This window comes from Panthera onca (assembly GCF_046562875.1).
Source record: "Panthera onca isolate mPanOnc1 chromosome E1 unlocalized genomic scaffold, mPanOnc1 haplotype 2 h2.Chr16_ul_8, whole genome shotgun sequence".
Classification (NCBI taxonomy): domain Eukaryota; kingdom Metazoa; phylum Chordata; class Mammalia; order Carnivora; family Felidae; genus Panthera; species Panthera onca.
In genome coordinates, this window is record NW_027675822.1 from 62,118 (window position 1) to 88,429 (window position 26,312).

Genomic DNA, 26,312 nt, shown 5'->3' on the forward strand with positions numbered 1-26,312 from the left:
AATCATGAAAATCTCAGTTTTACTAGAGTTTTAGTGAATAGCCACATCATTTCTCTATGACCTTAATTGTGTTCTTTTTTATAGATGATAACAAGGTCTTTAAAAACAGGTTGCTAGATGGTGTGAAGTCCCTTAAAGGTGAGTGAGAAACATAATAAGAATACAAATGAATATGAGATCTTCATTTTATACTGTTTCCAAGATATGAATTTGAATGCTGCCATCTGTCATATGTACTGATTGCAAATGTATGCTTTTTTGGACCTCAATCTTTATTTTAGCAGTTGAATCTGATGTTCTATCTTGGAAGTAAAGCACCACACTTTCTTGTCATATTCGAAATTTTCAGGAAGAGAAATATCAAATTTCATGTTTACATGGGAAAAAATATAAATGATTAGCAGTGATTCAGAGAACTTAATAAATAGAAAAAACTAAATTGGAAGTTCATTCATCAAAAGTCAACCTACTATTGTTTAGAACTACATAATGTTTGCCTCCAGTACCAGAATTCCCTAAGCATTCATTGAACATCATTTTTTTCAACCAGATTTTTTTTAATTCATTAAGAAAATTGAGGCTGGCAAGAGTGATAGCCCTCAGCTTTACATCTTCAATTCCTTTTTTTTAATTTTTTTTTTTTTTTAATTTTTTTTTTCAACGTTTTTTTTTATTTATTTTTGGGACAGAGAGAGACAGAGCATGAACGGGGGAGGGACAGAGAGAGAGGGAGACACAGAATCGGAAACAGGCTCCAGGCTCCGAGCCATCAGCCCAGAGCCTGACGCGGGGCTCGAACTCACGGACCGCGAGATCGTGACCTGGCTGAAGTCGGACGCTTAACCGACTGCGCCACCCAGGCGCCCCCAAAAAAAATTTTTTTTAATGTTTATTTATTTTTGAAGGAGAGAGAGACAGTGTGAGCGGGGGAGGAGCAGAGAGAGAGAGAGAGACAGAATCGGAAGCAGGCTCCAGGCTCTGAGCTGTCAGCACAGAGCCCGATGCGGGGCTCGAACTCACGGACCGTGAGATCATGACCTGAGCCGAAGTCGGATGCTCAACCGACTGAGCCACCCAGGCACCCCTATGCTTATTTATTTTAAACGTTTTATTTATTTTTGAGAGAGAGAGGGAGAGAGAGCGCGCACGTGCGCATGCATGGGTGGGGTAGGGGCAGAAAGACGGAGACAGAGGATCAGAAGTGGGCTCTGTGCAGACAGCAGCAAGCCTGATGAGGGCCTTCAACTCACAAACCGTGAGATCATGACCCCGTCAACCAACTGAGCTGCCTGGGTTCTCTTTAATGTTTATTTATTTATTTTGAGAGAAAGAGAGAGCACACGCAGTGTGCAGGGAGGGGCAGAGAGGGAGGGAGGGAGCGAGAATCCCAAGTAGGCTCCACGCTGTCAGTGCAGAGCCTGATGCGGGGATCAGTCTCATGAACTGTGAGATCATGACCTAAGCCAAAATCAAGAGTCAGACACTCAACCAACTGAGCCAGCCAGGTGCCCTGAGATGCTTGGCTTTGACCAGCCTTTGCCTCTTCATCTGTCCCTGGAGTTCACAACTGGGTTTGCGTTGCCACTTAGTCCATTGCCTCACACTGATCATGGCGTGAAAAGGTTTCAGCACCACCACCGTCTGGGCCACAGCCCAAATCAGCCAAGTTCTAAGGTGTAGAATTCAGGTGAATTCTTAACTGACTTCCACATCCTCCCATTTTACAGGAGTATCCCTCTCTGGGGCTGATGACCGAGAAGCTATCCCAGAAAAACATCAATTTGATCTTTGCTGTAACGGAAAATGTAGTCAGTCTCTACCAGGTGACTGTGCCTTCAGGGATTTCGGGAGTGGGGTCTGTATTGGGTGGAGCCGTCTCTGGGAACCCAGGCACACTAGCACGGGCCATGCTTCCCAACCAGGAAAGCCCCTCCTCCAGCCTATTCCCAGGGGCAAATGGCTCCTTTTTATGGTCTCTCTCCTCCAACCTTGAACCTCACGGGATGGGTGTGTTGGTGTTTGTGGTGCTGGAGGGGAGTAATTTATTGGGGGAGAGGGGTGTGAGAAGTTCTTTATAATTTTTCTCAGGGCTGCAAAACTGCTAGGTTTGTTCCTGGAAGTGACAAGTAAAATATCCCATCCTTCCCTCAATCTTCGTTTCAAGACCCTCATTCTGATTTGGGGAGGGCTTTTGAGATCACCCTCTTCATTTAGTCAGCCTTGTACATCTCTCTGTCTTACCTTCTAGAACTATAGCGAGCTCATCCCAGGGACGACAGTGGGGGTTCTGTCTGCCAATTCCAGCAACGTCCTTCAGCTCATTGTTGATGCTTATGGGGTAAGTGTCTCGCACTGGGGTTGGGTCTGCTAAGAATCCACCTCACTCGGCATTCCCCAGGAGGGAACGCAGATTTTGGAGTCCTGGATGTGAGTCCACGATGCAGCCTTCACTGCCTTCCTCTTATTCTTCTAGAGGCTGGCTGGTGGCCAGCACTGGGAGGAATGCAGCCTTCTGAGAGGGAAATGGCTCAGAAAGAATTGCCAGGGAGTGTCAGGAGCAGTGGGTGGAAGAGCTTAGAGAAGGTGGAAAGGAAAGAGAGGTTGGGGGTGGTGATGAGGAAGGACAGGGTGAGGGATAGGGCTCCAACAATAGAGAGAAGAGGGAGCTGAGCCAAGGGGAAGATGAGGTTGGTTAAAAATTAGGTAAAAAAAGCTACTATCCAAGGTGACCAGTGCTAGCCCTCCCTTTTTGCATGTCTCTGAGGCTTGCAGGAGGGTGTGGCTGGTTTAGATTTTACCCAGATTCAACTAGACACCAGGGGGCACAGAGAGAGAGAGAGGAGCAGACCTTGGGCAGGAAATATTGTAAGAAATAGGCTCCTAAGGATGCTCTCCTCTGGCAGCTTCTAAGCAAACCCCAGCACCCAGCACTGCCGCGGTGAGTCCATGGCCACCTGGTATTTTACTTGGGGTGGAATTGGTTCCTGTCTACTTCCTCTCAGCTCATCTCCTTAACCTTCTTTTGCCCCCTTTCTGCTCAGAAAATCCGCTCTAAAGTAGAGCTGGAAGTGCGGGACCTCCCCGAGGAGCTGTCTCTATCCTTCAACGCCACCTGTCTCAACAACGAGGTCATCCCTGGGCTCAAGTCTTGTGTCGGACTCAAGATTGGAGACACGGTGAGGTGGGCTGGGCTGGGCAGGGGCTGAAGCTTCAGCTCTGGCCCTGGCCTTTGCCCCTGAGCGTCTGTGGGCACCCTTCCATTCCTCCCCTGCACCTTCTTCCCGAAGGTCATTACAAGTTGGATATAACGGAGCTGCCAACCTTTTCCTCTGACTCCTGTTGTCTAAACTTCTCCGCTACGTGGAGATCTTTAAAAAACTTGCGTTTAGCTTACCTCTGTTTGTTTATGCACAGCTGATTGCAAATGAAAATATTTCTTACCTTTGGCCCAGTCTCCAGCCTCCCCTAAGGTAATACCTGTCTTTCCTCTACAATGTGAAATGGCAGTCACATCTACCGATAGTTGCTGAGCGCCAACTTTGTGCCAGGCATCATTCGCTGCTGGAGATTCAACAGCAAATGGAACAGGCAAAAATACCAAATACCCACTGTCATAGACTTCCAGAACGCAAATGTTCATTTTGCCTCTCAGGTCCCTCTGTGGCCTCTATGGCTTTCTTTCCTTACTGGTTCTCTTCTGCTTCTGCCGATGGGGGGAGGGGTTGGTGAAGAGGGAGGGAAGCAGAAAGGGGGATAGCTATATCTCTATCACCGGTATCACCTGTATCTCTATCATTTCTGTATCTAGGTCCATCCATCTGTCCGTACACCTATCTATATTCTAGAACATGTGCACATATCCTGTCTAAGAAATATTGGCCGGAAAGGTGTTTGACTGCACAAGTGATGATGTACTATATGGAAATTAAACAGTAGATCCTGAGCCTTTGGTCACTGTGTGGCATCGTGTGGTGCCATATAGTGCTTTGTGTGTCTGGCTGACTGACCTTGTGTATAATCAGTCCAGCTGGCTTCATTGGCCAGAGAAGAATTTTTATAAGATCACAGGTTCTGTTCCGCTTGAGCTGGCTTATTTCACAGGTGGAATTAAAACACACACACACACACACACACACACACACACACACACATATCCAGGGGCACCTGGGTGGCTCAGTTGGTTGAGCATCCAACTTCAGCTCAGGTCATAATCTTGTAGTTCGTGAGTTCGAGCCCCACCTCAGGCTCACTGCTGTCAGTCTGTCAGCGCAGAGCCTGCTTCAGATCCTCTGTCCTTCTCTCTGCCCTTCCCCCACTTGCAGTCTCCCAAAAAATAGATATATATATAAAAAAAACCAAAACCAACCTCTCTCCTGACTGTAAATTATGTCTGTGCACCCAACCAGATACAACTGGACAACTGTCCCCAGGCTTTTCTTTTTGCTTTGCAGACCTTGGTCATTTGGAGGCTGAGGAACTCCAGGTTGCTGGGGGATGAGACACCCAGTTTGGATATTCCCGGGCAGGGCAGGGCGGGGCAGGGCGGGGCAGGGCGGGGCTTCTTTCCCTCCAGGGCTGGAGTGATAACAGGGTGCGCCTGTGTTTGAATGCGGTCTTCCTTTCCACCCAGGTGAGCTTCAGCATTGAGGCCAAGGTGCGAGGCTGCCCGCAGGAGAGGGAGAAGTCCTTCACCATCAAGCCTGTAGGCTTCAAAGACAGCCTCACCGTTCAGGTCACCTTCGACTGTGACTGTGCGTGCCAGGCCCATGCTGAGCCTTACAGCCGCCGCTGCAACAATGGCAACGGGACCTTTGAGTGTGGGGTGTGCCGCTGCGGGCCCGGGTGGCTGGGGTCCCAGTGCGAGTGCTCCGAAGAGGACTACCGCCCCTCGCAGCAGGAAGAGTGCAGCCCCCGGGAGGGCCAGCCCGCCTGCAGCCAGCGGGGCGAGTGCCTGTGTGGCCAGTGCGTCTGCCACAGCAGTGACTTTGGCAAGATCACGGGCAAGTACTGCGAGTGTGATGACTTCTCCTGCGTCCGCTATAAGGGGGAGATGTGCTCAGGTGAGTGAAACTGCACACCCTCCCGCCCCTGTACCCGCGCACGCTCGCTCGCACATCCACAGCCTCTGGAAACTTAGGCCGGGGCTTAGGTGGGCACAGGAAGGCCCAGCAGGCAGAGCCGCGTGGATGGTCCTTCCACTCCAACGGCAGAAGACAGGAAGGAGGTTCTCTGTAATTCCGCTCTGCTCCCCGCGTCCTTGCTCCTGGGGTACACAGCGGAAGGGAGCCTCTGCTCTCCTGGAGCATGGGAACGAGTGGGGGAGCCTGAAGGTGAAGACCGTTATTTTCTTTTCTTCCACCTGCCATCCTGCTAATACTTTAAATCACTGGCTCTTGATCATTTCAAGGATGCGGAACAACTCCCTTTTTAGGTTAAAAAAAAAAATCTCTGGCTGCTGGTAATTAGATTTTTAGTAGTTACAGATTCGGAAACTGCATGGTATCAGAATGCGTAGTAAAGTTGGTAGTAATTATTTTACATGAATTTGTCTTTTCATGACAAGACTTGGAAAATAGTAAAAAAGCAAGGCAATGGAGCACGTTTAACAGCCAATACACTCGGAACAATGAGTGGAAAATCATAAGCTCTTTTTACATGCTGGCACTATTTTGTTATCGCTATTGGCACTATAACGTTTTGGATTCTAGATCTGTGCTGTCAGATATAGTAGCCCCGTGTGGCTATTTATTTGTAAATTAGTCACATTGAATTATAACTTAAATAAAATTTAAATAAATTTAAGTTAAATGAAAAATGAGGGGCGCTTGGGTGGCTCAGTAGGTTAAAGCTCTGACTGCACTGCCAGGGTGTTGACTGCATAGAGCCCGCTTGGGATTCTCTCTCTCTCTCTGCCCCTCCCCCATTGGAGGTTTTTTTTTTTTTCCTCTCTCTCAAATGAACTTAAAAAAATGTAAAAAATAAATGAAAAATGAAAAATTCATTTCCTCTGTTGCTCAGGAGCTCCACGTGGCTCGTGGCATGCTGGACAGCACAGACATGGGAAAGGATTGCCATTGAGAGGCCCAGCCTGCAAACTGGGGGTTACGATTTTGGCTCCTTCTACCTGCAGGATACTTTTTGTCCTTCTCATTACAAAATTCAGTAAAGTCTTGAGGCCCACGGAAAATCTCAACCTGGTCTTTCCTTGCCCTAAAGACTGCTCCTAGGCTACTTCCCCAGCTAGACCAAGTGGAACTAATGTGAATGTCGTCTGTATGTGCTGACAATACTTGCAGAGGCAACTAGGCAGCCTGAGTAGTTCCTGGGGCACTGGGGATAGGTTTTCGCTGGATTATGGTCTCTGAGCACATGTCTCCTCTTGTGACAGAGAGATCAAAGACATTTGCAAGTTGTTTAGGATTGGTTTATGGGTGTATTGTGTGGTTAATTAACACAGATTATAATTGGCTTCTTTGGTGATCAAATCTATGGCGGAGATTGGCTTCCTTTGCAATGGGGCTTAAAGGAGCCGAACTAATCCAACCAGATGTTCACTTTAACATCTGCCTTTAAGAAAGCTTGATTAGAAAGGGCTGCCAGTGTGGTTCAGATGGTTAACTGACTCTTGATTTCGGCTCAGGTCACAATCTCAGGGTTTGTGAGTTTAAGCCCCACGATGGGCTCCTCCCTGACACTGTGGAGCTTGCTTAGGATTCTCTCTCCCTTTCTCTCTGCCCCTCTCCTGCTTGAGCTCGCTCTCTCTCTCAAATAAATAAACTTTAAAATTTATATATATATATATATATATATGTATATATATGTATATGAAAACTTGATTAGAAAGGTAAATCTATGTCATTCTTTTAAAAAAAAATTAAAAAGGGGGCACCTGGTGGCTCAGTTGGTTAAGCATCCTACTTCAGCTCGGGTCATGATCTTGCAGTTTGTGAGTTTCAGCCCTGCGTCAGGCTCTGTGCTGACTGCTCAGAGCCTGGAGCCTGCTTCAGATTCTGTGTCTCCCTCTCTCTTTGCTCCTCCTGTGCCCATGCTCTGTCTCTGTCTCTCAATAAGAAATGTTAAAAAAACAATTTGATTCTAAAAAAACTTAAAAAATTTTTTTTAATGTTTATTTATTCTTGAGAGAGAGAGAGAGAGAGAGAGAGAGAGACAGAGACAGAGCATGAGTGAGGGAGGGGCAGAGAGAGAGAGAGAGAGGGAGACACAGAATCCGAAGTGGGCTCCAGGTTCTAAGCTGTCAGCACAGAGCCCGACATGGGGCTCGAACTCACAAACCTTAAGATCATGACCTGAGCTGAAGTCGGAGGCTTAACTGACTGAGCCACCCAGGTGCCCCATAAATCTATGTCATTCTAAAACATGCCCAAGTCACATAAAAAAGACTTCTTTTTATTATCTACAACATTGTTTCCTTTATTCATGTCAGCAAAATTTGACAGAGATTGGAAAAAAATGGTAGCAGGGAGATTAGGGGAGAAAGAGATCAGGCACGGACCCCCCAACAGCAGTTTGAATTAGAGGGCGAGGGAGGCATTTCAGCTCATTTTACTAGTGAATAGTACTTACATCATATTCAGAGTACCAAAAGGAATGGTAAGTTTGATGTGGGAGACCACGGGGAGTAGGGTGGGGCTGAGGGGAAGAGGGTTGTCCTACGTGAGGCCTACAGATAGCCCCTTGGGGGCACCAGGGACAGAGGGAGGGCCACTTGTCCTCCAAGCCTCCTGGTTCCTGGTCTGGTATGAGGCAGGGTGGGAGGGACCGCGGGCAGAGTGTGTTTCCTTCAGCTGCTGGCCCCACCGATGCTGCGAAACAAAGCCATCGGGTTCAGCAGCCTGCTTCCTGCCTCTCACTGGTGCAAGCACAGCTCGTCAGCAATGCGCTCCACCCAATTCAGGAGGGAACCCCAGGCAGCAGCTCAGAGGCCTCCCTCCCCCACTGCCAGCCCGGGTGTTGTGTGCCTACTGGCTGCAGGTCTGGATCCTGTGGTGCTGCCGTCACACTCCCCAGTGACGGATGCTCAGGGACACACACTTATTGAGCACCTGTTCTGTGCCAGGCGCTCAGTCCACACGGGTGAACAGGGGGCATGCGTGATTCCTGACCACTCAGTTTGTAGACCAGTTCACCATTGTCTCTTCCCTGGGCTGCTGGCCTGGTCTGTTCTTTGCTGCAAGCAGTGGCTCACGAGGGGGGCATGCTATGACTTAGCCATTTCCCCAGCCTCTGGCCTTCCCCCTCCCCGCTGGAGGCATGGTCTTTTGTGGTCATCTGTTATCAGCACTTCCTTCGGAAACATCAGGGAGTGCATCCTTCTCCCCGAGGGACTCCCCGAGGGACTCATCCTTCTCCCCGAGGGACATCCATGAGCATAGATTGATCAGACACCCCTGAGCCAGGTTCTGTGCTGTAGTGTTGTGGGATAGGGAGGCATGAATAAGACAGTTTTGCCCTTAATTAACTTACCTGAGGATAATTCACAACATGAGGCAGAACGTGCCAGATCTTAGAAGTGAGGCGTCCTTGGGGCGCCTCGGTGGCTCAGTTGGTTAAGCGTCCAACTTCGGCTCAGGTCATGATCTCGTGGTTTGTGAGTTTGAGCCCCGCGTTGGGCTCTGTGTTGACAGCTCAGAGCCTGGAGCCTGCTTCCGATTCTGTGTCTTCCCCTCTCTCTGCCCCTCCACCCACTCTCACTCTGTCTCTCAAAAATAAATAAAACATTTTTAAAAAATTAAAGAAAAGAAGTGAGTTGTCCCTGGGGAATGTTATAGGAGTCTCCTGGAGAGAGACCCAGTGTGAACAGAGGAGGCCTGGGTGGCTTCATGGAGGAAGTAGGATGTCAGACAAAGGGTCGGCTCATAAGGCAGGGAGGAGTGGGGCTGACATCGGCCTGGGAGTCACGCTCTATAGGGAGAGGTCATTCCCTCTGACCTAAAATACTTGCTCCTCCCTTACCCCTCCCCCTCCCTCATCTCCACCCCTCCCCTGCTGCCTTCTTTTCTATTTCCCTCCTCTTTCTTACACTCTCTCTTCATTTCTCACCCTCCTCCTCTGACTTTGCTGTGAACCCAGGCTCAGCCACCCTTTTGCTGGAGGGATGCCAGTCCTGTGACATTACCGCACTGTAGCTTCCTTCTGAGGGCTGACCCTGCCAGGGCTCGGGCTCGGCCTGCCGGCTCCGGCCCGCCACTCTACTTCCAGCCTCGCTCCGTGGCTGGCCTGGCAGACCATCTTCTCAAAGGTTACTTTGTTTGGCCTCACAAAGGAAACACTATGGGACAAGGGTTTCTGAGGAGGCGGAGGCCTCCGGGTGCTGCCAGACCTCTGTGGCGTCTGCCTTTCCCTGTTCGGGAGCCATCACTGAAAGCTGCTTGTAGTAGACACTGTGGGGCCCCTCCAGCTGCTGTTAGGGCTGCTGATAATGGCTCACAGCTGCCCCTTCCTTGGAATTATCTTCAGCTGACAGGAGCTGTCTTGCCCTCAGACCTGGGCCAATGACTGGTGGACAAAGGTTACACAAGACCATTCCCTTTGCCTCCGGGTGGAGCGGGCTCTACTCTCCAGATATTTGGAGCTGGGGCAGCTGACCTTATGTTTGCCATCCAGAAAGAAGCAGACATCTCTTTCCAAGGCAGCAAAGGTGTGTCTGAGTCTTGAATAGAGGATGGTGCTAGGATCACTGGCAGAGAGACTCATTGACCAAGGGCCTCTAGTCAGACCCACTGGGGTCCCTGGGGAGCAGAAGATGCCAGCTAGTGTCTGTTTGAGCCTATGCACCTCGCTCTCCTCCACCATCTTGGGGCCCATCCGCTCACACAGTGACATGATTTTGAGACCCGTTGAGGTTACTTCCCCTTGGCTCCCTGCCTTTCCTCTGATTAACAGTCAGATTTTTATTATTCATCCACTTCTTCCTGATTCGGAATCCTTGAGAATGAGTCACCCTTTCTTCTGAGTTTGGGAGAGCCAAGTTTTCAAGCCTTGTTAAGTGATTAGGGGGATGTAGCACTGAGAGTTAACACCTGCATTTAACCAATCTACCCCCTACCCCAATCTCTCTTTCCCATTCCTACATTCATGCAGTAAAGTGAGTAGGTCTTTCCTACTAGGGCTGATGGCTCTCTGCAGTACTGTGATGATACAACACAGGGCACATGCTGGTGAATGTGTGTGTGGTTCCCAGGATTTTTTTTTCTTTTTTAATGTTTATTTACTTATTTTGTGTGTGAGAGAGAGAGAGGGAGAGAGAGAATCCCAAGCAGGCTCCAGGCTGTCAGCCCAGAGCCTGATGCAGGGCTTGACCTCACTAACCAAACCGTGAGATCATGACCTGAGCTGAAATCAAGAGTCAGATGCTTAACCAACTGAGCCACCAGGCACCCTACCCAGGAACTTAACTAGGACACAAGCTCCACGGTAATAGGGACCTTTCCTGTCTCATTCACTGCCGAATCTCCAGTGCCCAGTGTGAGCTCAATAAATATTTGTTGCATAAATGGATAAAGAAACATTAATTGCATGCCTACTGTATTTCAGACGTTACGCTAATCCCTGCCGACGGACAAATTGATATGTCCTCTCTCACTGTGGAGCTCAAAATCTAGAAAGAGAAACAGATAGGCAAGCAAATGGGCTGGTCATGAGGGTTAAAATAGAGGCATATGTAAGTGCTGGGAGAACACGTAGTAGACAATTTGCTCCGGGGAGGTCAGAAAAAGTTATGGAGGGGAAGGAACTTTTGAGTTGAGCTTCGAAAGGTAAGTGGGAGTTTGGTAGCGATCACAGGACGAAAGGGCGTCAAGGCAGAGCTAGCAGCATGAGGCTAGAAGGATAGAAGGTGGTGACGCTTCCGTGGGGTGTTAATGAGTGGCCGTGGGAGGAGGGTGGATGAGGGTAAAGCTGGAGAGCAGGCTGAGCCACGGGTTGGGGCCCCTCACCTGCTGCCCGCCCCCTCGGGCTGTGTGCTTTCAGGTCACGGCCAGTGCAGCTGTGGGGACTGTCTGTGTGACTCCGACTGGACCGGCTTCTACTGCAACTGTACCACGCGCACCGACACCTGCATGTCCAGCAACGGGCTGCTGTGCAGCGGCCGGGGCGAGTGTAAGTGCGGCAGCTGCAAGTGCATCCAGCCCGGCTCCTACGGGGACACCTGTGAGAAGTGCCCCACCTGCCCTGACGCCTGCACCTTTAAGAAGTGAGTGGGCAGAGAAGTGAGTTGGAGCCAGTCGGGTGCTAGAAGGAGGGAGGGGGTCCCCCAGGCTAGAATCCCCAACCCTCCAGGTTCTTACTCACCAAAGCTTCAGGAGGAGGCGTCCGCTGCAGCTAAGAGGCTAGCTTTCCTCTTCCCACGGAAAAGTTTGGGCAAAGAGGGAGGGAGAGCCAACCATGCAGGGGCCAAAGTAGCACCCGCTGGACTCCAGTTGGAGAAACCCCTCTCCTGGGATGGCATCCTGAATCCCTGAGTTGGGAGGAAGGCTAAACCAGGGAACTTCTGGGGAACGTTCTCATGTTCCGATCGTGTGGGAGAGTTGGGCTGGAGTTATGAAGGATTCTGTGAAACAGGAGATGTTCGCTAGTACAAACTCCACTCATCTGGGGTCAGGGGAAGCTCCTGCCATTTCTCTTGCCACTTTCAGCAGGGCTGGGCTCATAGGCATGCAACCTGTGCATTTGTACAGAGCCCTGTGCTTAGAAGGGCCCCATGCTTGGTTTACCGCTCTGCTGGCACTGTCTTGTAATGCTTAGGGATTTTTGAACAAGGGGCCTGACATCTTCTTTTGTGCTGGGTCCCCAGATTACATGACCGGTTCTGCCTTTAAGGCTCCTCGAAGTGGCACACGCCTTACCTCCTGTCACACTCTCGGATGGGACATGAAGAAGTTTAATGAGGGGACTGGGGCCTTCTGCCTGCCAGGCTCTGCCTCTGGGTGAGGAGGAACTCCCACCCCTGAACTCCAGACCCGACCCTCTGGGTCCCCCAGAATTGTCTTACAGGGGTTTTTGTTTCGGTGTTTGTTTTCCAAGGTGGGGCAGCTTTCTGGTGTGTGGATGTCAGAGCTGGACTGACACACACGTAGGTTTGCTCCTCTCTCGTCTTTTTTGTTTCTTTATTTTTGAGAGAGAGAGAGAGAGACAGAGTGCAATTGGGGAGGGGCAGAGAGAGGGACACATAGAATCTCAAACAGACTCCAGACTCTGAGCTGTCAGCGCAGAGCCTGACGCAGGGCTCAAACTCACAGGGCTCGAACTCGAAGACGGCGAGATCATGACCTGAGCCGAAGTCGGATGCTTAACTGACTGAGCCACCCAGGCGTCCCTCTCCTCCCTTGTCTTAATCTCTGTGTCGTCTCTCTTTTAGGAAGTGTGTGGAGTGTAAGAAATTTGACCGAGGAGACCTACATAAAGAAAATACCTGCAGCCGTTACTGTCGTGATGAGATTGAGCCTGTGAAGGAGCTCAGTAAGCTCAGCATGTCTTAGAATTGTGCACATATGCGGCTGCTGAAGTTTTCAGTTGATCCCAAAACGTGTCTATGTCTCATCAGTAAAATGGAAGAGTAATCCCTGCCTCAAAGGCATGTTGTACAGACCTGATGCACACTAGGCACTTAATAAAGGCCAGCTTCCCTGAGTCCTCTTGTGCCCTCTGCTAATTTGTTCCACAGTCCCTCCCCATTCTGCTGCTTCCCGGCACCCACAGACTCAGCAAGACCCTACAGATAACTTTTAAAGTATGTAGAAATCAACCCTAACTTGACCTCCCCAGGGAGAGGAAGACAATGCATCCCATTTTACGGATGAAGAAACCTAGGCTAGGTGATGTCAGTTTAGGAGGCTAGTAACCATTTACTGAGTTTACTTAACTGAGAGTGTTCAGCAATGCCCAGGCATACTGCTCTGCTGGTTTGGAGGGAAACCTTCACCCTTATGGATTTTAGCTAAAATCATAATGCTGTAGCCTTTTTTGGCTCTCTGGAGCCCTTCCTAGAATAAGACAGATAAAAATACAGTGGTGAGCAAAACTCTTGCCTGCAGTCATTGTAGTTTGAATTTCTTTTTTTTTTTTTTTTTTTTTTTTAATTTTTTTTTTTTTCAACGTTTATTTATTTTTTGGGACAGAGAGAGACAGAGCATGAACGGGGGAGGGACAGAGAGAGAGGGAGACACAGAATCGGAAACAGGCTCCAGGCTCTGAGCCATCAGCCCAGAGCCTGACGCAGGGCTCGAACTCACGGACCGTGAGATCGTGACCTGGCTGAAGTCGGACGCTTAACCGACTGCGCCACCCAGGCGCCCCTGTAGTTTGAATTTCACCTTGACCAAAAAGGGGATAATCTTTGTTGCTGTCAGCACATCTGATGTTATCTGGGTCAGCTAGGCATTGGTTGGTCTAGGGAGATGGCAATCTCTCCTGAGATAGCTGTCTCTCACGAAGGCAGGAAACATGTTTTCAGTGAGAGCCACAGTGAGACACAGCCAGTCAGTCGGCTTCTGGCTTGGGGTGTTACAGAAAAGGGTCAGCTCTCTGGATCCTTTGGCTAATATCAGAAGTGGGGCTGGTGGGGGGGGGTGGTGAGGGGCATGATTTGGGGATTGAGTTTGAAGAGACGGCTTTTCCTCCTGAGGAGAATCGGTATGCTGTGATTAGCTCAGGCGGGCAAGACTGCTGAGAGAGATGTGAGATGTTTTTATTACCTAGACCAGAGGGGAATCTCAGGTTAGTTGAAAGTATTTCTCTTACCCCCACCCCCGTGCCATGATAATCATAAAGATAAATGCTTGTTTGTATGGAATTGTGTAACTTATAAAAGTTAGGCAAGTATCTTTTCATACACATGATCTTGTCTTTTTCTCAGCCACCTAGTAGAGTAGAACTGTGGTACTGTTGTTATCTTCATTTTGCAGATGAGGAAACTGAATCTCAGGAAAGCTACATAACTTGCCCGAACAAGTTAAGCTTAGAATGAATCTGGAAATCCTTACTCTTTCCACTGTACTCTTATACCACTAGTTTTCGGGCGGCTCATTGAGTTCAAGTCTGATACTACACTTGATCTTAGCCAAAAGGCCGAGAAACAATCATTGAGTTCAAGTCTGGTGTGCTCTGAGACTCCTGTTTTAGTTCTGTTCCATCACGTACTTGTGTTGTGATCTTGGTGCATTTGCTTAACATCATCGTGTGTCAGTTTTACCTGTCTGGTTGCATCACTATAGGACGTGGTGCAAATGATAGAGGGGCACCTATAGTTTCCCTGTCAGAATAAGAGGCTTCAGAATTAGAAGGGGTGAAGCCTACAAAAAAGTGATGGGAGTCAGAGAAGAGAGGCTGGCTCTGGAGAGGAACACTGGATCAGACGCAGAAACGGAAGAAATGTAAGGGCTTTGCCAACAAACTATTGAGAATAGTTGAGCCAGGAGGGAAAGGAAAGAGAGGGAAGGGAACACCCTTCTCTATTAGGTACTGTTCACTTGACATCATTTAGTTCTCTACCAGTGTTGTGAGGTGGGTTATCCTTTTCCTTTCATAGATGAAGAAAGAGCCAATGAGGTCAAGTAACTTCCCCAATATTACGCAGCTGACAGGTGGTAGAGCCAGGCTTTGAATCACACTGTGTCATGTGTTCTGTCATGTCCCTTCCAAGGGAAGGAATACGAACCAAAAAGGGTCTGGGAGGGACAAAATTCAGCAGCGAGGGTCATCTAGAGGCAATTGCCAGGCACAACAGCCATCTCAAGTCTAGGCATCTTGCCTAATGTCAGGCATAGGGTTTCCTGTTGCATACTTTCTCAGAAGTCCCATGACTGGGGTTTGGGGATGGCCCCGTCTTCCAGGAATTGCCTTGTTTTTCACTCTCCCATATTTTCCCCTTCCTCAGAGGATACTGGCAAGGATGCAGTGAACTGCACGTACAAGAATGAAGATGACTGTGTTGTCAGATTCCAGTACTATGAAGACTCCAGTGGAAAGTCCATTCTCTATGTGGTAGAGGAGCCAGGTACGTGAACCGCCAGGGCCCCTGACACTGCACCTATAGGGAGAGGGAGAGCCACGTTAGGCAGCAATTTCCACCCATTACGCCTCTTACACAGAACAGCCAAGTTAAGACTACCTTACAAGTGGTAAGTTAGGGCCTGTCATCTGGGGGTGGGAGATATTTAAATACCAATCTTTGTGAGAAAGTGACTTGCTAATTGAGGAGGCAGAAAAAGAAGGTGAGTAAGGAAAGGAAGAAGGTAGATATGGATCCCACGAAGGGACAAAATACATCCTGGCATTTTTTTGAGGTGACAGTATTAAGAAGTGAGGAATTTAAAGTCTGGGACTCTTCAGCATCCGCTCCACTTAAGGTCAGGTGGTTGCCAAGGGCAACCTGTTCGCTGCTTCAGAGGAAGGCCTGATGCTTTGAGGTGTTGACCTTACCAGGGTCACCATGAGACACAGTACTGGCTTTGAGGCACCAAGCCAAGGTGTTCTGAGCACTGAAAAGATAGTGCTTGCTCTCACAGCCTTCTGGAAGCAGGAGGAGCTCATCCGTCATACACAGACCAACCACAGGTTTGTCGCCATCCAGTGTAGTAGATTAGCTCTCTTCCCCTTACCACCCCCGTCTCCTTCCTTTCTCTTACACAACAGACGAAGCGATGAATCACTAGAAAATATTTTCGAGTACTTATTGTATATCAGCCAGTAGACTAGGTGCTGGGAATATAACAATAAATCAAGCAGATGTGGCACTCACAGGCCAGGGGGAGAGGGACATGTAAATTGATAGTGATACTGCTGAGGGACAAGGGCTGTGCCAAGGCGGGGGGTAGACAGGAGCTTCTATGAGTGAAGGAACAATGTCTGAAGGCAGAGACTAAGTCAGTTGGTTGCTCGTCAGTTGATTCCTACAGCTGTAGAAATTTCTTCAAATCCTCCTTCAGACCAGGGTCCAGCAAACACTTTCTGTTCAGGGCCAGGGGTTAAATATTTTAGGCTTTGGCGGCACCTGGGCGGCTCAGTTGGTTAGGTGTGTGACTCCTGATTTCAGCTCAGGTCATGATCTCATGGTTCATCGGTTTGAGCCCCACATTGTGCTCCGCACTGACAGTGTGGAGCCTGCTTGGGATTCTCTCTCTCTCTCTCTCTCTCTCTCTCTGCCCCTCACCCACTCGTGCTTTCTCTGTCTCAAAATAAATATTTTAGGCTTTGTGGGCCTTGTGGTCTCTGCCATGACTACTCTGCCATTGTAACAGGAAGGCAGCCATAGTCTATATTTAATGCACAAGCCTAAGTATATTTAGAAAGACAGGTGGCAAGCCACATTTGGCTCCCAGACAATAGCTTGCTGGCCCCTGCTTTAGGAAAGTGGGTCTCCAACTTTTCTATGTTCCCCTTGCTAAAAAATCGAGAGTCCTGAGCCCCATGCTGCTTCCATGAGCCTCTATGTTCTTTTTATTTGATTTTTTATTACATTTTTAAATGTTCATTCATTTTTTGAGAGAAAGATGGAGCACGAGTCGAGAGAAAGATGGGAGGGGCAGAGGGAGAGGGAGACACAGAATCCGAAGCAGGCTCCAGGCTCTGAGCCCAACGCAGGGCTCGAACCCATGAACTGTGAGATCATGACCTGAGCCAAAGTCAGACACTTAACCGACTGAGCCACCCAGGTGTCCCCAGCCTCTGTGTTCTTGAATAGTGCTCCTGGCAGTTGTGAGACGCCCCAATATTTGAGTGCCTCTGCTTTGGACACATCACTTCCCCTAGTGAGCCTTCTCAGACCTCCTCCATCATCCTTTCTTCTGATTCGGTTGGGTGCTCCTGTTTGAGTCCCAGAGCAGCTGTGTTTCCCTTAGATGGGCCTTCATTCCACCATTAACTTGCTTCTTTAATCACCCATCTCCCTCAGTAGATCACGTGCCCCACGAACACACGAACCATCTGTCTTATCTATCGTTATATCTCCATACTTGGCTCAGTCATCTACAGAGAAGATACTTAGTAAACGGGTTTTGAATGAGTTACTAGGACTGATTATTCGAGTTGACAGGCAGGCTTGCATACATGTTGATAACCTGCTCGGAGAACTTTGGCTGCTTGGAGAAGGAAGCGGGTGACAGTGGAAAGAAGCTCTACTACATCCGGGTCAGCCAGGGTGTTGCTGGCTGCATGGGTACCGGAGAGCATGGCGCCCCCTACCGTGATATTGTTCACCTGCCTTTCCCAGGGCTCTCACCCTTCAGAAGGGAGAAGGAAGGTAAAGGAAAGGGTATGACCTTAATTTTATTTAGCGACTCAAGGGAAAGCTGACATGGGAAGGGGAGAGGGCAGAGTCTGGGTATGTATCTGTGGGGGAGCACATGTGGATTATTTGGCCATGACCCCTCACACTTTCCCGCCCACCTGTGTTAACACGTTTCATGGATTTTTCCACACCCGCCCTATTTGCACCTTTGTGCTTTCTCATTTTTGAAGGGCAGTACGTTCTTGCTTTGGGGTTTAACGTTACTTCATCTCTGCTATAACAATCCTTGCAGGTGCTTCTGCTGTAACACCAAAATCTTTTGGCTTGATATTCTTAGATGGAATCCACTACTTGGAATTATGGGGCAGAAAGATGGTGATAACCTGAGCTGGTACAAATAACCCCCCAGGGTGGGGGGTGGAGTAGCTTTTCTGATGTAGATTCCATCCTCCACATGAGGAGATGGGACCCCAGACCCATATTCCCTATCTTGTTGCCCTGGAATTCTGAATTTGACCTCTCTTCTCACCTACCGCCCCCAACTATTTTCAGGGGTTCTGGCTTTGTGCAGAATGTGTCATCTGAGGTCCCAGAGCATAGGAGGGGATTATTCTCATTCTCTTCCCCAACTCATGCCTTTGCGGATGGTCTCCCTGAAGGGCTGGGCCACTGCAAGGCAGTAGAGACAGCACTGCCAAAGGGCTTGGCCTTGACTGGGTGGTGTTCAGCCTACTATGTGGAGTGGGCTCCGCTGAGCTGGGTCCTTATCACTCCCAGATAGAGTTGCCTCGTCGAATACAATATGTCCCATTCAACATTTAGTACCTACTTAGGCTGAAAAATTATTGTTTATCTGAAATTCAAGTTTAACTGGATTTCCTGTGCTTTTGTCAAACCTGCCAGCCCTGCCCAGTCTTTCCTGACCTTGGGTCTCCACGATGGGTCCTCATCACCGTGGCTGAGAGAGCTCTCTAGAGACTAGCTGATCTCATCATCTTCTTCCGGGAATCCTGCCATCTACTCCTTTCAGGACAAATGCTTAATAGATGTTTTTGCCTGAAGACCTCTTGACATTCTACTTGTCCTGCCCATACTGACATGCAGAATTGAAGAGATTTCACTCTGAGGTTTGAGGGTCAGCCCTCTCTTCCCAAGAATTCATAATTGTTGTTCCCGGAAGAGCTGGTGCCCTTCACTCCTGGGAACTCAGACACTGGAACCTCACAGCCTCTCTCCAGATGCTCCTTTAATTATAGACAGGTTATAATTTGGTAGCTTGGGAAATAGCCAGCTTGGGTCTGCATCGGTGGTTGTTTTTGGGTCATGTGTGGTGAGCATAGGGTGTATGTTTAGAGAAGAAGGTGGGAGACAGTGTGGAAAGTAGGCATGACCACCTCTCCAGACCCATCAATACCCGTATATTCAAACACCTAATTACATAACACCTGAGAAGTTACTGGAGTGAGGTCACCCATCAGACACCTGTGGTTTATGGGAAGCAGAGCTCTGCAGAGCACAGTCAGCTTGGTCTTCAGAGGGGTGATGCACCTCTGTCTGTGTTGGTTGTTGACTAGGGTTGAACAGGAAGTCGGCTTTCAATAGGGTTAGGATTAAAGATGACGAAATATTTTGGGAAGGAACCCAAAATATTGTCTGGGTTGGCAGGCTTCCTGGTCTCTGTGCTAACAAGGACATTAGGTTCCCAGCCCTCAGAGATGTACATATCCAAACCAGAGAAACAAATACAAATGCCTAAGGAGCTAGGTAAATAAATTAGTGAAAACAGGTGTAACAAGAACACGAGTAATAATGGTAGCTGATAGTTATTGAGCACTGAGTCTGTGCTAGGCAGTGTTCTGAGTTCTTTAAATATATTTAACTTATTTGTTTATTTTTACAGGTTTCTTTTTTTTTAAATATTTATTTTGTGGGAGGGAGAGAGAGAGAGAGAGAGAGAGAGAGAGAGAGCATGCACGAGTTGGGGAGAGGGGCAGAGAGAGAGGGAGAGAGAGTCCCAAGCAGGCTTCATGATCAGCATGGAGCCCGATGCCTGGGTGGCTCAGTTGGTTAGGCGTCCTACTTCAGCTCAGCTCACGACCTTGCAGTTCGTGGGTTCAAGCCCCTATTGGGCTCTGTGCTGACAGCTCAGAGCCTGGATCCTGCTTCAAATTCTGTGTCTCCCTCTCTCTCTGCTCCTCCCCCACTCATGCGCACTCTCTCTCTCTCTCTCTCTCTAAAAAAGAAATAATCCTTAAAAAAATAAATAAGTTGGGGTGCCTGGGTGGCGCAGTGGGTGTTCGACTTCAGCTCAGGTCATGATCTCACAGTTCGTGAGATCGAGCCCCGCGTTGGGCTCTGTGCTGGCAGCTCGGAGTCCGGAGCCTGCTTCGGATTCTGTGTCTCCCTGTCTCTCTGCCCCTCCCCCATACATGCTCTGTCTCTCTCAAAAATAAATAAACGTTAAAAACAATTTTTAAAAGTATATATTTAACTTAACTATGCTTCATAAGTTTTGGAATTCAGTGCTATTACTTTCTCCATTTTAAACATGGAGAGATAGGAAACAGACACCCAGAAAGGTTAAATAGTTTATCAAAGGTCACATAGCAAAGTAAGTTGTCAGCCAGGATTCGAACCCTGGCGGTCTAGCTCCAGAACCCACAGTAGCACAGCCTCCATGACAAGTTAACATGTTGCCTCTGTTTAGTGGAGAAAAGAGGGTGGTGACAAGTCTGGCAAACTAGAAAATGTGTCCCATCTAAAGGGGACAGCAGCTACTCACATCTAACCAGAGCTGCCCTGTGGGTGCAGTGTTTCCAGACCTTTTTATTTATGTTTAAAAAATTTTTTTTTACTTTTATTTATTTTTGAGAAACAGAGTGAGACAAAGCGTGAGCAGGGGAGGGGCAGAGAGAGAAGGAGACACAGAATCTGAAGCAGGCTCCAGGCTCTGAGCAAGCAGTCAGCACAGAGCCTGATGCGGGGCTCGAACCCACAAAGTGTGAGATCATGACCTGAGCCGAAGTCAGACGCTCAACCGACTGAGCCACCCAGGCGCCTCTATTTATTCATGTTTTTAAAGGGAAGAAGAAGAATCTGAAGTTTTAGGGGGATAATCTCCTGATTATTCCATGCTGCCAACAAAATAAAAATTTAATCAAGCTTTTGTTTTAAATCCAGTAGAGTTAACATAAAATCAACTTTTTAATAAACACTTGAGTAGGTTAGATTCTACCGGGGGTGACCTGCTTATGACCTCTAACTTAAACTACTCAGGACAGATTATTGCTGTCTTAAATATTGGTGCTCCCCCCCCCCCTTTAAAAATTTTGATTTATTTTGTAAGCCCTGTTTCCCTCAGAGAGATTTCTAGTAATTTCTTACTTGGTCAGGTTGCCTTTACAACGTCCCTGCTCTGTGCTCTCTCCTGACAGAGTGTCCCAAGGGTCCTGACATCCTGGTGGTCCTACTCTCAGTGATGGGGGCCATTTTGCTCATCGGCCTTGCTACTCTGCTCATCTGGAAGCTCCTCATCACCATCCATGACCGGAAGGAGTTTGCTAAATTTGAGGAAGAGCGAGCCAGAGCAAAATGGGACACAGTAAGAGTCGGGGCTGGGCATTTTCTTAAGTCATTGGTTTGAGAGCCTCAACTGGAAATAGTAGGTACTTAGGGGAGCCAGGTTCAGCCAGCACCATAATTTCCCAGTTAGTCTCTGTTGTGGAAATTGGGAGATGGTCCTGTTGTCTTTATTATTCCTGAAAACCACCTGAGTCTCTCACTGCCACACAGTGACCATAGGTCCCATAGGTGAGAACTGACTGAGTACAGGTAGGGCCCAGCTCTGCTCTGGACACTGACATAATCAAAAGGAAACATATTCTCTAATTGAGGAAGACAGGACAAATGATGGGGGGTGGGGAACGTTATTATTGCCAGTTTGTAGATAAGAAAACTGAGCACAGAGACGTTCAACAGCTTGCCCAATTGTGGGAGAGAATCAAGTTATGATAGAAATGACTCTTTGGGCCAGCCTCTTAAAACATATCCTCTCTGCAATTTATTCTGATTGCATTCAATCAAGCATCTATTGAGAACTTTCTATATACTTAATTTTGCTCTGTTCTCCTTTGGCTCATCTTCCACATTCTGACTTTTTTTTCTGGACCTTCCAAAATGGCTGTTTGAGTCCATGAATGTCTAGCGGGAGGCTGAAAGTTTGTTCTCATTTGATGGTCACCTCAGGCCTTGGTACTCAAGGGTCCCAAGAAACTTGAGATGTTTCTGTTCGTACAGTGTAGAAATCTGGAATCTCAGCGGCACATGAGAATGTGTTGTATTTCTTGAAATGGGACTCCTAAAGACGGCCAGATCTTATGGGATTTATCACTTTTTGTTAGAAAATAATTTGGGCAACCCAGTGAGGGTCTTATTTTTTCCTGCTAACATGACAGTGGGTAGCGCTTGGAAGGATGAGATGAGAACAAATTAAAATTATTTTGAGTGAAAGCTATCCTCTCTGTTTCAGCTACCACCTGCTACATTTCTCGTCTCTGCCCGCATCCGCCAGCATAGTCACAACAAAAGAAAAAAAAAATTGGAGAAGGGCAAAAGAGAGAGTTCAGGAGAGAAGCAGGAAATAGATACTGGCTACAAGTGGTACTGAGGTGTTTGGGGATCACCAAAAAGTAATGGGTTGAATTCAACCCCTTCGAAACAGCAGCACAATGGCATTCCACTTTCTCTCTCCTCTTATTTCCTACCCACTCCCATCTCAGGAGCGAATATGGGGTTACAATGAGCACTAAGCGATTCATGGATGGTGTAGCCCGGAGAAAGGTGTCTTGGGTAAACTCTTCAGGCGAAATGTAATCATTGAGGGCAGGGAACAATTGAGGAATTCACTGTAAGACACATTTCTGTTCTCTCCGCAGGCCAACAACCCACTGTATAAAGAGGCCACATCCACCTTCACCAACATCACCTACCGGGGCACTTAATGACAAGCAGTCATCCTCAGTTCACTGTCAGGCTGTCCCAGAATTGTGGACACATCTGCTGTCATGTTTACAGGGAACGAAATCCGTGGGGCAGGATCGGGGGCTGGGAGTGGGGTGGGTTACAAGAATGTCAGTATGTGGAGGTGTGGGTCTCTGTGCGTGTGTGCGCGTGAGTGTGCTGCATGTGGGGGAGTGTGTAATTTAAAACTTGAGGTGTGTCCAGACACGTGGAGCTCCTCAGCCTTTGTCCGCAGAATGCCTCCTTCAGGGATCCTTCCTGCTTAACCTTAGGGTGACCCACGTAGCTGAGCAGGTACTGTTCATTACCTCACTGAGAAGCCAGCTTTCCTTTTCCGGCCATTTCTCCCGAAGAGAAGGGCAGGGCTGAGCCTCTCGTTCCAGAGGAAGGGGCCTTGACTCTGCCTTGAGTTGACGGTTCTTGGGTCCGACGCTCAGCAGCTCTGATAGCAAATGCTGGGCTCCGCAGCCTTGTCGTGTCATCTGGACTTTGATCTCCTTTGCCTTCCCTCAGGCTGACGGAGAAATCAGAAGCAAGAGCAGCCATCGGAGTTGCCTATGTCTTTTGCTGTCCCCTCAATCCAGTATGGTTCTCTCACAAGGGGAGCCCTTGCCAGCAATTCTGTTGGGAGTGAGGATGGGAAGGCCACTCAGGGGTCATGCATGGCCTGGATGAATGTGCCAGAGTCCCCCAGTTCATAATCATCACCCTTCACATTTGTCTCCTTGGCACCCCACCCTAGAAGTTCGATTGGAGGACGCGTGTTACCCTTAGACCAGCATCACCTCTTTACCTGCTACGTCTACACTCTCACTGCTGTAGACATTTGCTACATACTGGGAATTTCTTTCATGACCGGACGCTTTTCCTCCCAGGGAGAGTGCTGTGATGAGAGCCAGAGATCTGGCCCCACCCTTCAGGCCCTCTGCCCCTTGTCCAAGGCACCCCCCCGCCCCTACACCCAATCTGGTGCTTCTGTGTGCTACATCCATCCATGGGGCTGATTGCACTTATCTACCTCTTGGCTGTCTTGTGAAGGAATCATTCCCATGGGTCTCTGAGTCTGCTGGGCATATGTGCCACATTTAGAATGATGGGCCAGTTGTATCAGCGTGTGTGGCCTATTCTCCTACGGGCTGGGCAACCTCATTTTAACTCAGTCTTTAATCTGAGAGGCCACAAGTGCAATTTTATTTTATTTTTCTCATTGGGTCACCTGAAACCATGATGAGGCTTGCTTAATCTAAAGGAACATGTACAGAAACACATTTGCATTATATTTTGTAGTTTTATTTGAGGAGGAAGGAGCATATTTAAAAACAAACAAACAACCCCACATAGACTTGGGATGGATACAGACCCTCCCACTTGGCATCATTCATAGGGAGTTGCTGCCCATTTGCTGGATCTGTAGGGGCTCTCTCATCCTGGGAGCCTGTGGGGATGGCCCCACGGGCATGCTGGGCCATTCTGAGCAGGAGGGGTACAAGTGGTTCTTTTCTCCTAGCAGTTGCTTCCTTGGTGTTCACATTGGTCTAAACATTAACAACCACCCTCACCCCCCATTCATCAAGAAAAAGGAAAGAGCTATAGACGATCTGTGGTCTGACGATCAGAAAATGTAAGTCCTGGCCTCATTGTTGCAGCTGAGGAAGTTTTACCCTTAATTAAGGCAAGCCTCTCTTCCTTCCCTTCGGGGCTCAGTTTTCTAGTTTGAAAAATGATAGTTTGGACCAGCCAGTCTGGAAGGTGTCTTTCAATATTGATAATCTGAGATGCTGGGATTTACTGTGGCATCAGACATACAGTCAAGATTCCATGAGATGTTGATACTACTTTTTTTGTTAAGTTGGGAGATCTGAGAGACCAGCTTTTGCAAGAGCAGATGTCATTCCACATCACCTTTCTCAATGAAAAAGCCTCATTCTGTCCTCTCTTAGAGCCCCTTCTCCAATGTTTGTTAGCAGTCACATTTCCTAATGTAGCACTTAAGCTCCACTTAGTTTATTATTCCTTAGCTCACTTTGCACACGTTTGCATCCACATATAAGGGAGAGGAATCCATTAAGAAGTAGCTGAAATGTGTATTCTGTATTCGTGTGTTAACACTGAGAATAAGCCTTGGAATTAGGAGTAGGGCAAATGACTGAGCCTTGTCTCACCCATGGATTACTCTTTACTGAAAGGGATGGTAGTACAGTAGAGGGGTAAATGGGGGAGGGGAGGGTCGATAATGAATCCCAGAAGTTTAGAACCTAACTATACCCTTTGGCTACTGAGACAAGAGTCCATTAAAGCAGTAGTTGGACCTTTTCTTTAGATAAGATGGTTTATATGAAGACACTATATCAAAGGAGGAAGAACATATATTTAAAGGATGAAAAAATCAGTAGGACTCTTTGAGCTTCTGGAAAGAGACTCCTAGGCTTTAAAAAGGCGCCGGGTGGTTCAGTTGGGTGTTTGACTTTGGCTGAGGTCATGAACTCACATTTCGTGAGTTCCAGCCCCACATCAGTCTCTGTGCTGACAGCTCAGAGCCTGGAGCCTGCTTCGGATTCTGTGTCTCCCTCTCTCTCTGTTCCTTCTCTGTTCACGCTCTCTCAAAAATAAATAAAGATTAAAAAAAAAAAAAGACCAATACTCTTTGTATGCGGGGAGAACCTGTAGCTGCGTTCGCAAGACAGCAAATGGCAGTCAGTTTGGGCATCACGTAGGGTGAACATCTAAATAGTATTTTGGTATCAGCACAGCCCAAAGAAGTTATTTATTTGTGCTCAGCTCATCTGGAGAGAATGTATGTTCAGTCTCAGGGTGTGTGGATAGTAATGGGAAGCTTGGGATGCTCCTGACAAGTTGTCACATAACGAATCCCTTCTTTCTCTCTCAGATATTCCTAGACCATCCATGATTTCAAGATCCCTCTCTTTGTTAGGTATTCCTGGTTGAAATGACTTAAGTGCCTTCCTGACTTCCTAACCACCCCCTCTGTTTGAATTGTGCAACAGTAAATTAAATGTGCTTTCCAAAAAGAATTGACCTAAGGCTGCCCAGTTCTTCCTGTGTTGTTATTTCTGTTTTCTTTGGGTGAAAAGAGTAAATGTCATCGCCTCAAAAATGATTATTTTAGAACAAGCCTGTTTCCAAATGTAACCAAATGATGACCACCACGGGGACTGAAGTTTACTCCAGAACCCAGAGCGTTTCTTTAGACTTTCATAATGTTTTCAAACTGAGTAGGTTATTGCTGTTCTAAGAGTTGGAGTTTTTTGTCTTTTAATTGGGGATTTTTTAGGAACTTGTGCAATCTCAATAGAACAGACTGTCAGTTTGGCCTAGGTTTTGTTTGCAGGAGGCATAAATCAGTACAATAAAGGCTTGATGGCAGATTATTGACAGGATCATTTAAATGCCCAGCTTTAGGGGGAAAAATGCCCAACTTTTATTTAAGGAATTGGGTCTCAAAATGTGGTTTGAGGACCAGCAGCCTCCATATCACCTGGGAAGTTGTTAGGAATAAAAATGCACAGGCCACGCCCCAGGGCTACTAACTCAGAAAATCTGAGATGGGGCCGGGCCCGGTGTTCTGTTTCAGCAAAGCCCTCCCTGTGATTCTGCTGCTTACTCAAGTTTGAGAACCACTGACTTAAGAAGTCACTTACCTGTCCTTCTGGCTTACTAAGTTTGCAGTTAAATCATCTCAGTTACTAAAAGATTATGAATACAGCTTGGCGGGTATATTAAGAGAACCAAATATCTACCCACACAAAATGAAAATGCACTTTTGATCCATTTTCCAAATTAAGTGATCAGAGGCTTCTGGTTCCCTCACAGCCACAAATTCCCATGAAAAACTAAAAGAAGTACTAGATCAAAATCACAGGGAAAGAAACCCAACTAACAGGATACTTGGCAGGCATCTAAGAAAACCTTTAATTCACAGGAGATGGGATGAATATCGAAATTATTAGCATTATCACTTTATAGGGTAAGACTCTAGAATTTGCAACTTCACTTTTTGCTATTTAAAATGTATTGAGCATTGACAGTG

The 26,312-nt window shown here is 47.8% G+C and overlaps 1 protein-coding gene and 1 pseudogene across 2 annotated transcripts; one reads left to right on the top strand and one right to left on the bottom strand.

Annotated features, from left to right (window-relative positions):
* Window positions 1-1,736: 1,736 nt before the first annotated feature.
* LOC144615188 (integrin beta-3-like) lies at window positions 1,737-25,296 on the top strand. Of its 2 annotated transcripts, none has more exons than XR_013553667.2 (9): window positions 1,737-1,823; window positions 2,249-2,338; window positions 3,042-3,176; window positions 4,631-5,060; window positions 10,990-11,212; window positions 12,377-12,477; window positions 14,894-15,013; window positions 18,149-18,372; window positions 20,680-20,744. XR_013553667.2 is itself a non-coding variant. In XM_078442059.1 (9 exons), the coding sequence occupies exons 1-9, from the start codon at window positions 1,749-1,751 to the stop codon at window positions 22,243-22,245; spliced, it is 1,407 nt and encodes a 468-aa protein (XP_078298185.1). In that variant the 5' UTR covers window positions 1,737-1,748; the 3' UTR covers window positions 22,246-25,296. The 2 variants fall into 2 exon arrangements, 1 of the variants encoding a protein (XP_078298185.1); XM_078442059.1 differs by lacking the exon at window positions 18,149-18,372 and adding an exon at window positions 22,180-25,296 and having other exon boundaries at window positions 20,680-20,846.
* Window positions 13,943-14,097, bottom strand: LOC145715198 (U2 spliceosomal RNA; annotated as a pseudogene).
* Window positions 25,297-26,312: the final 1,016 nt, after the last annotated feature.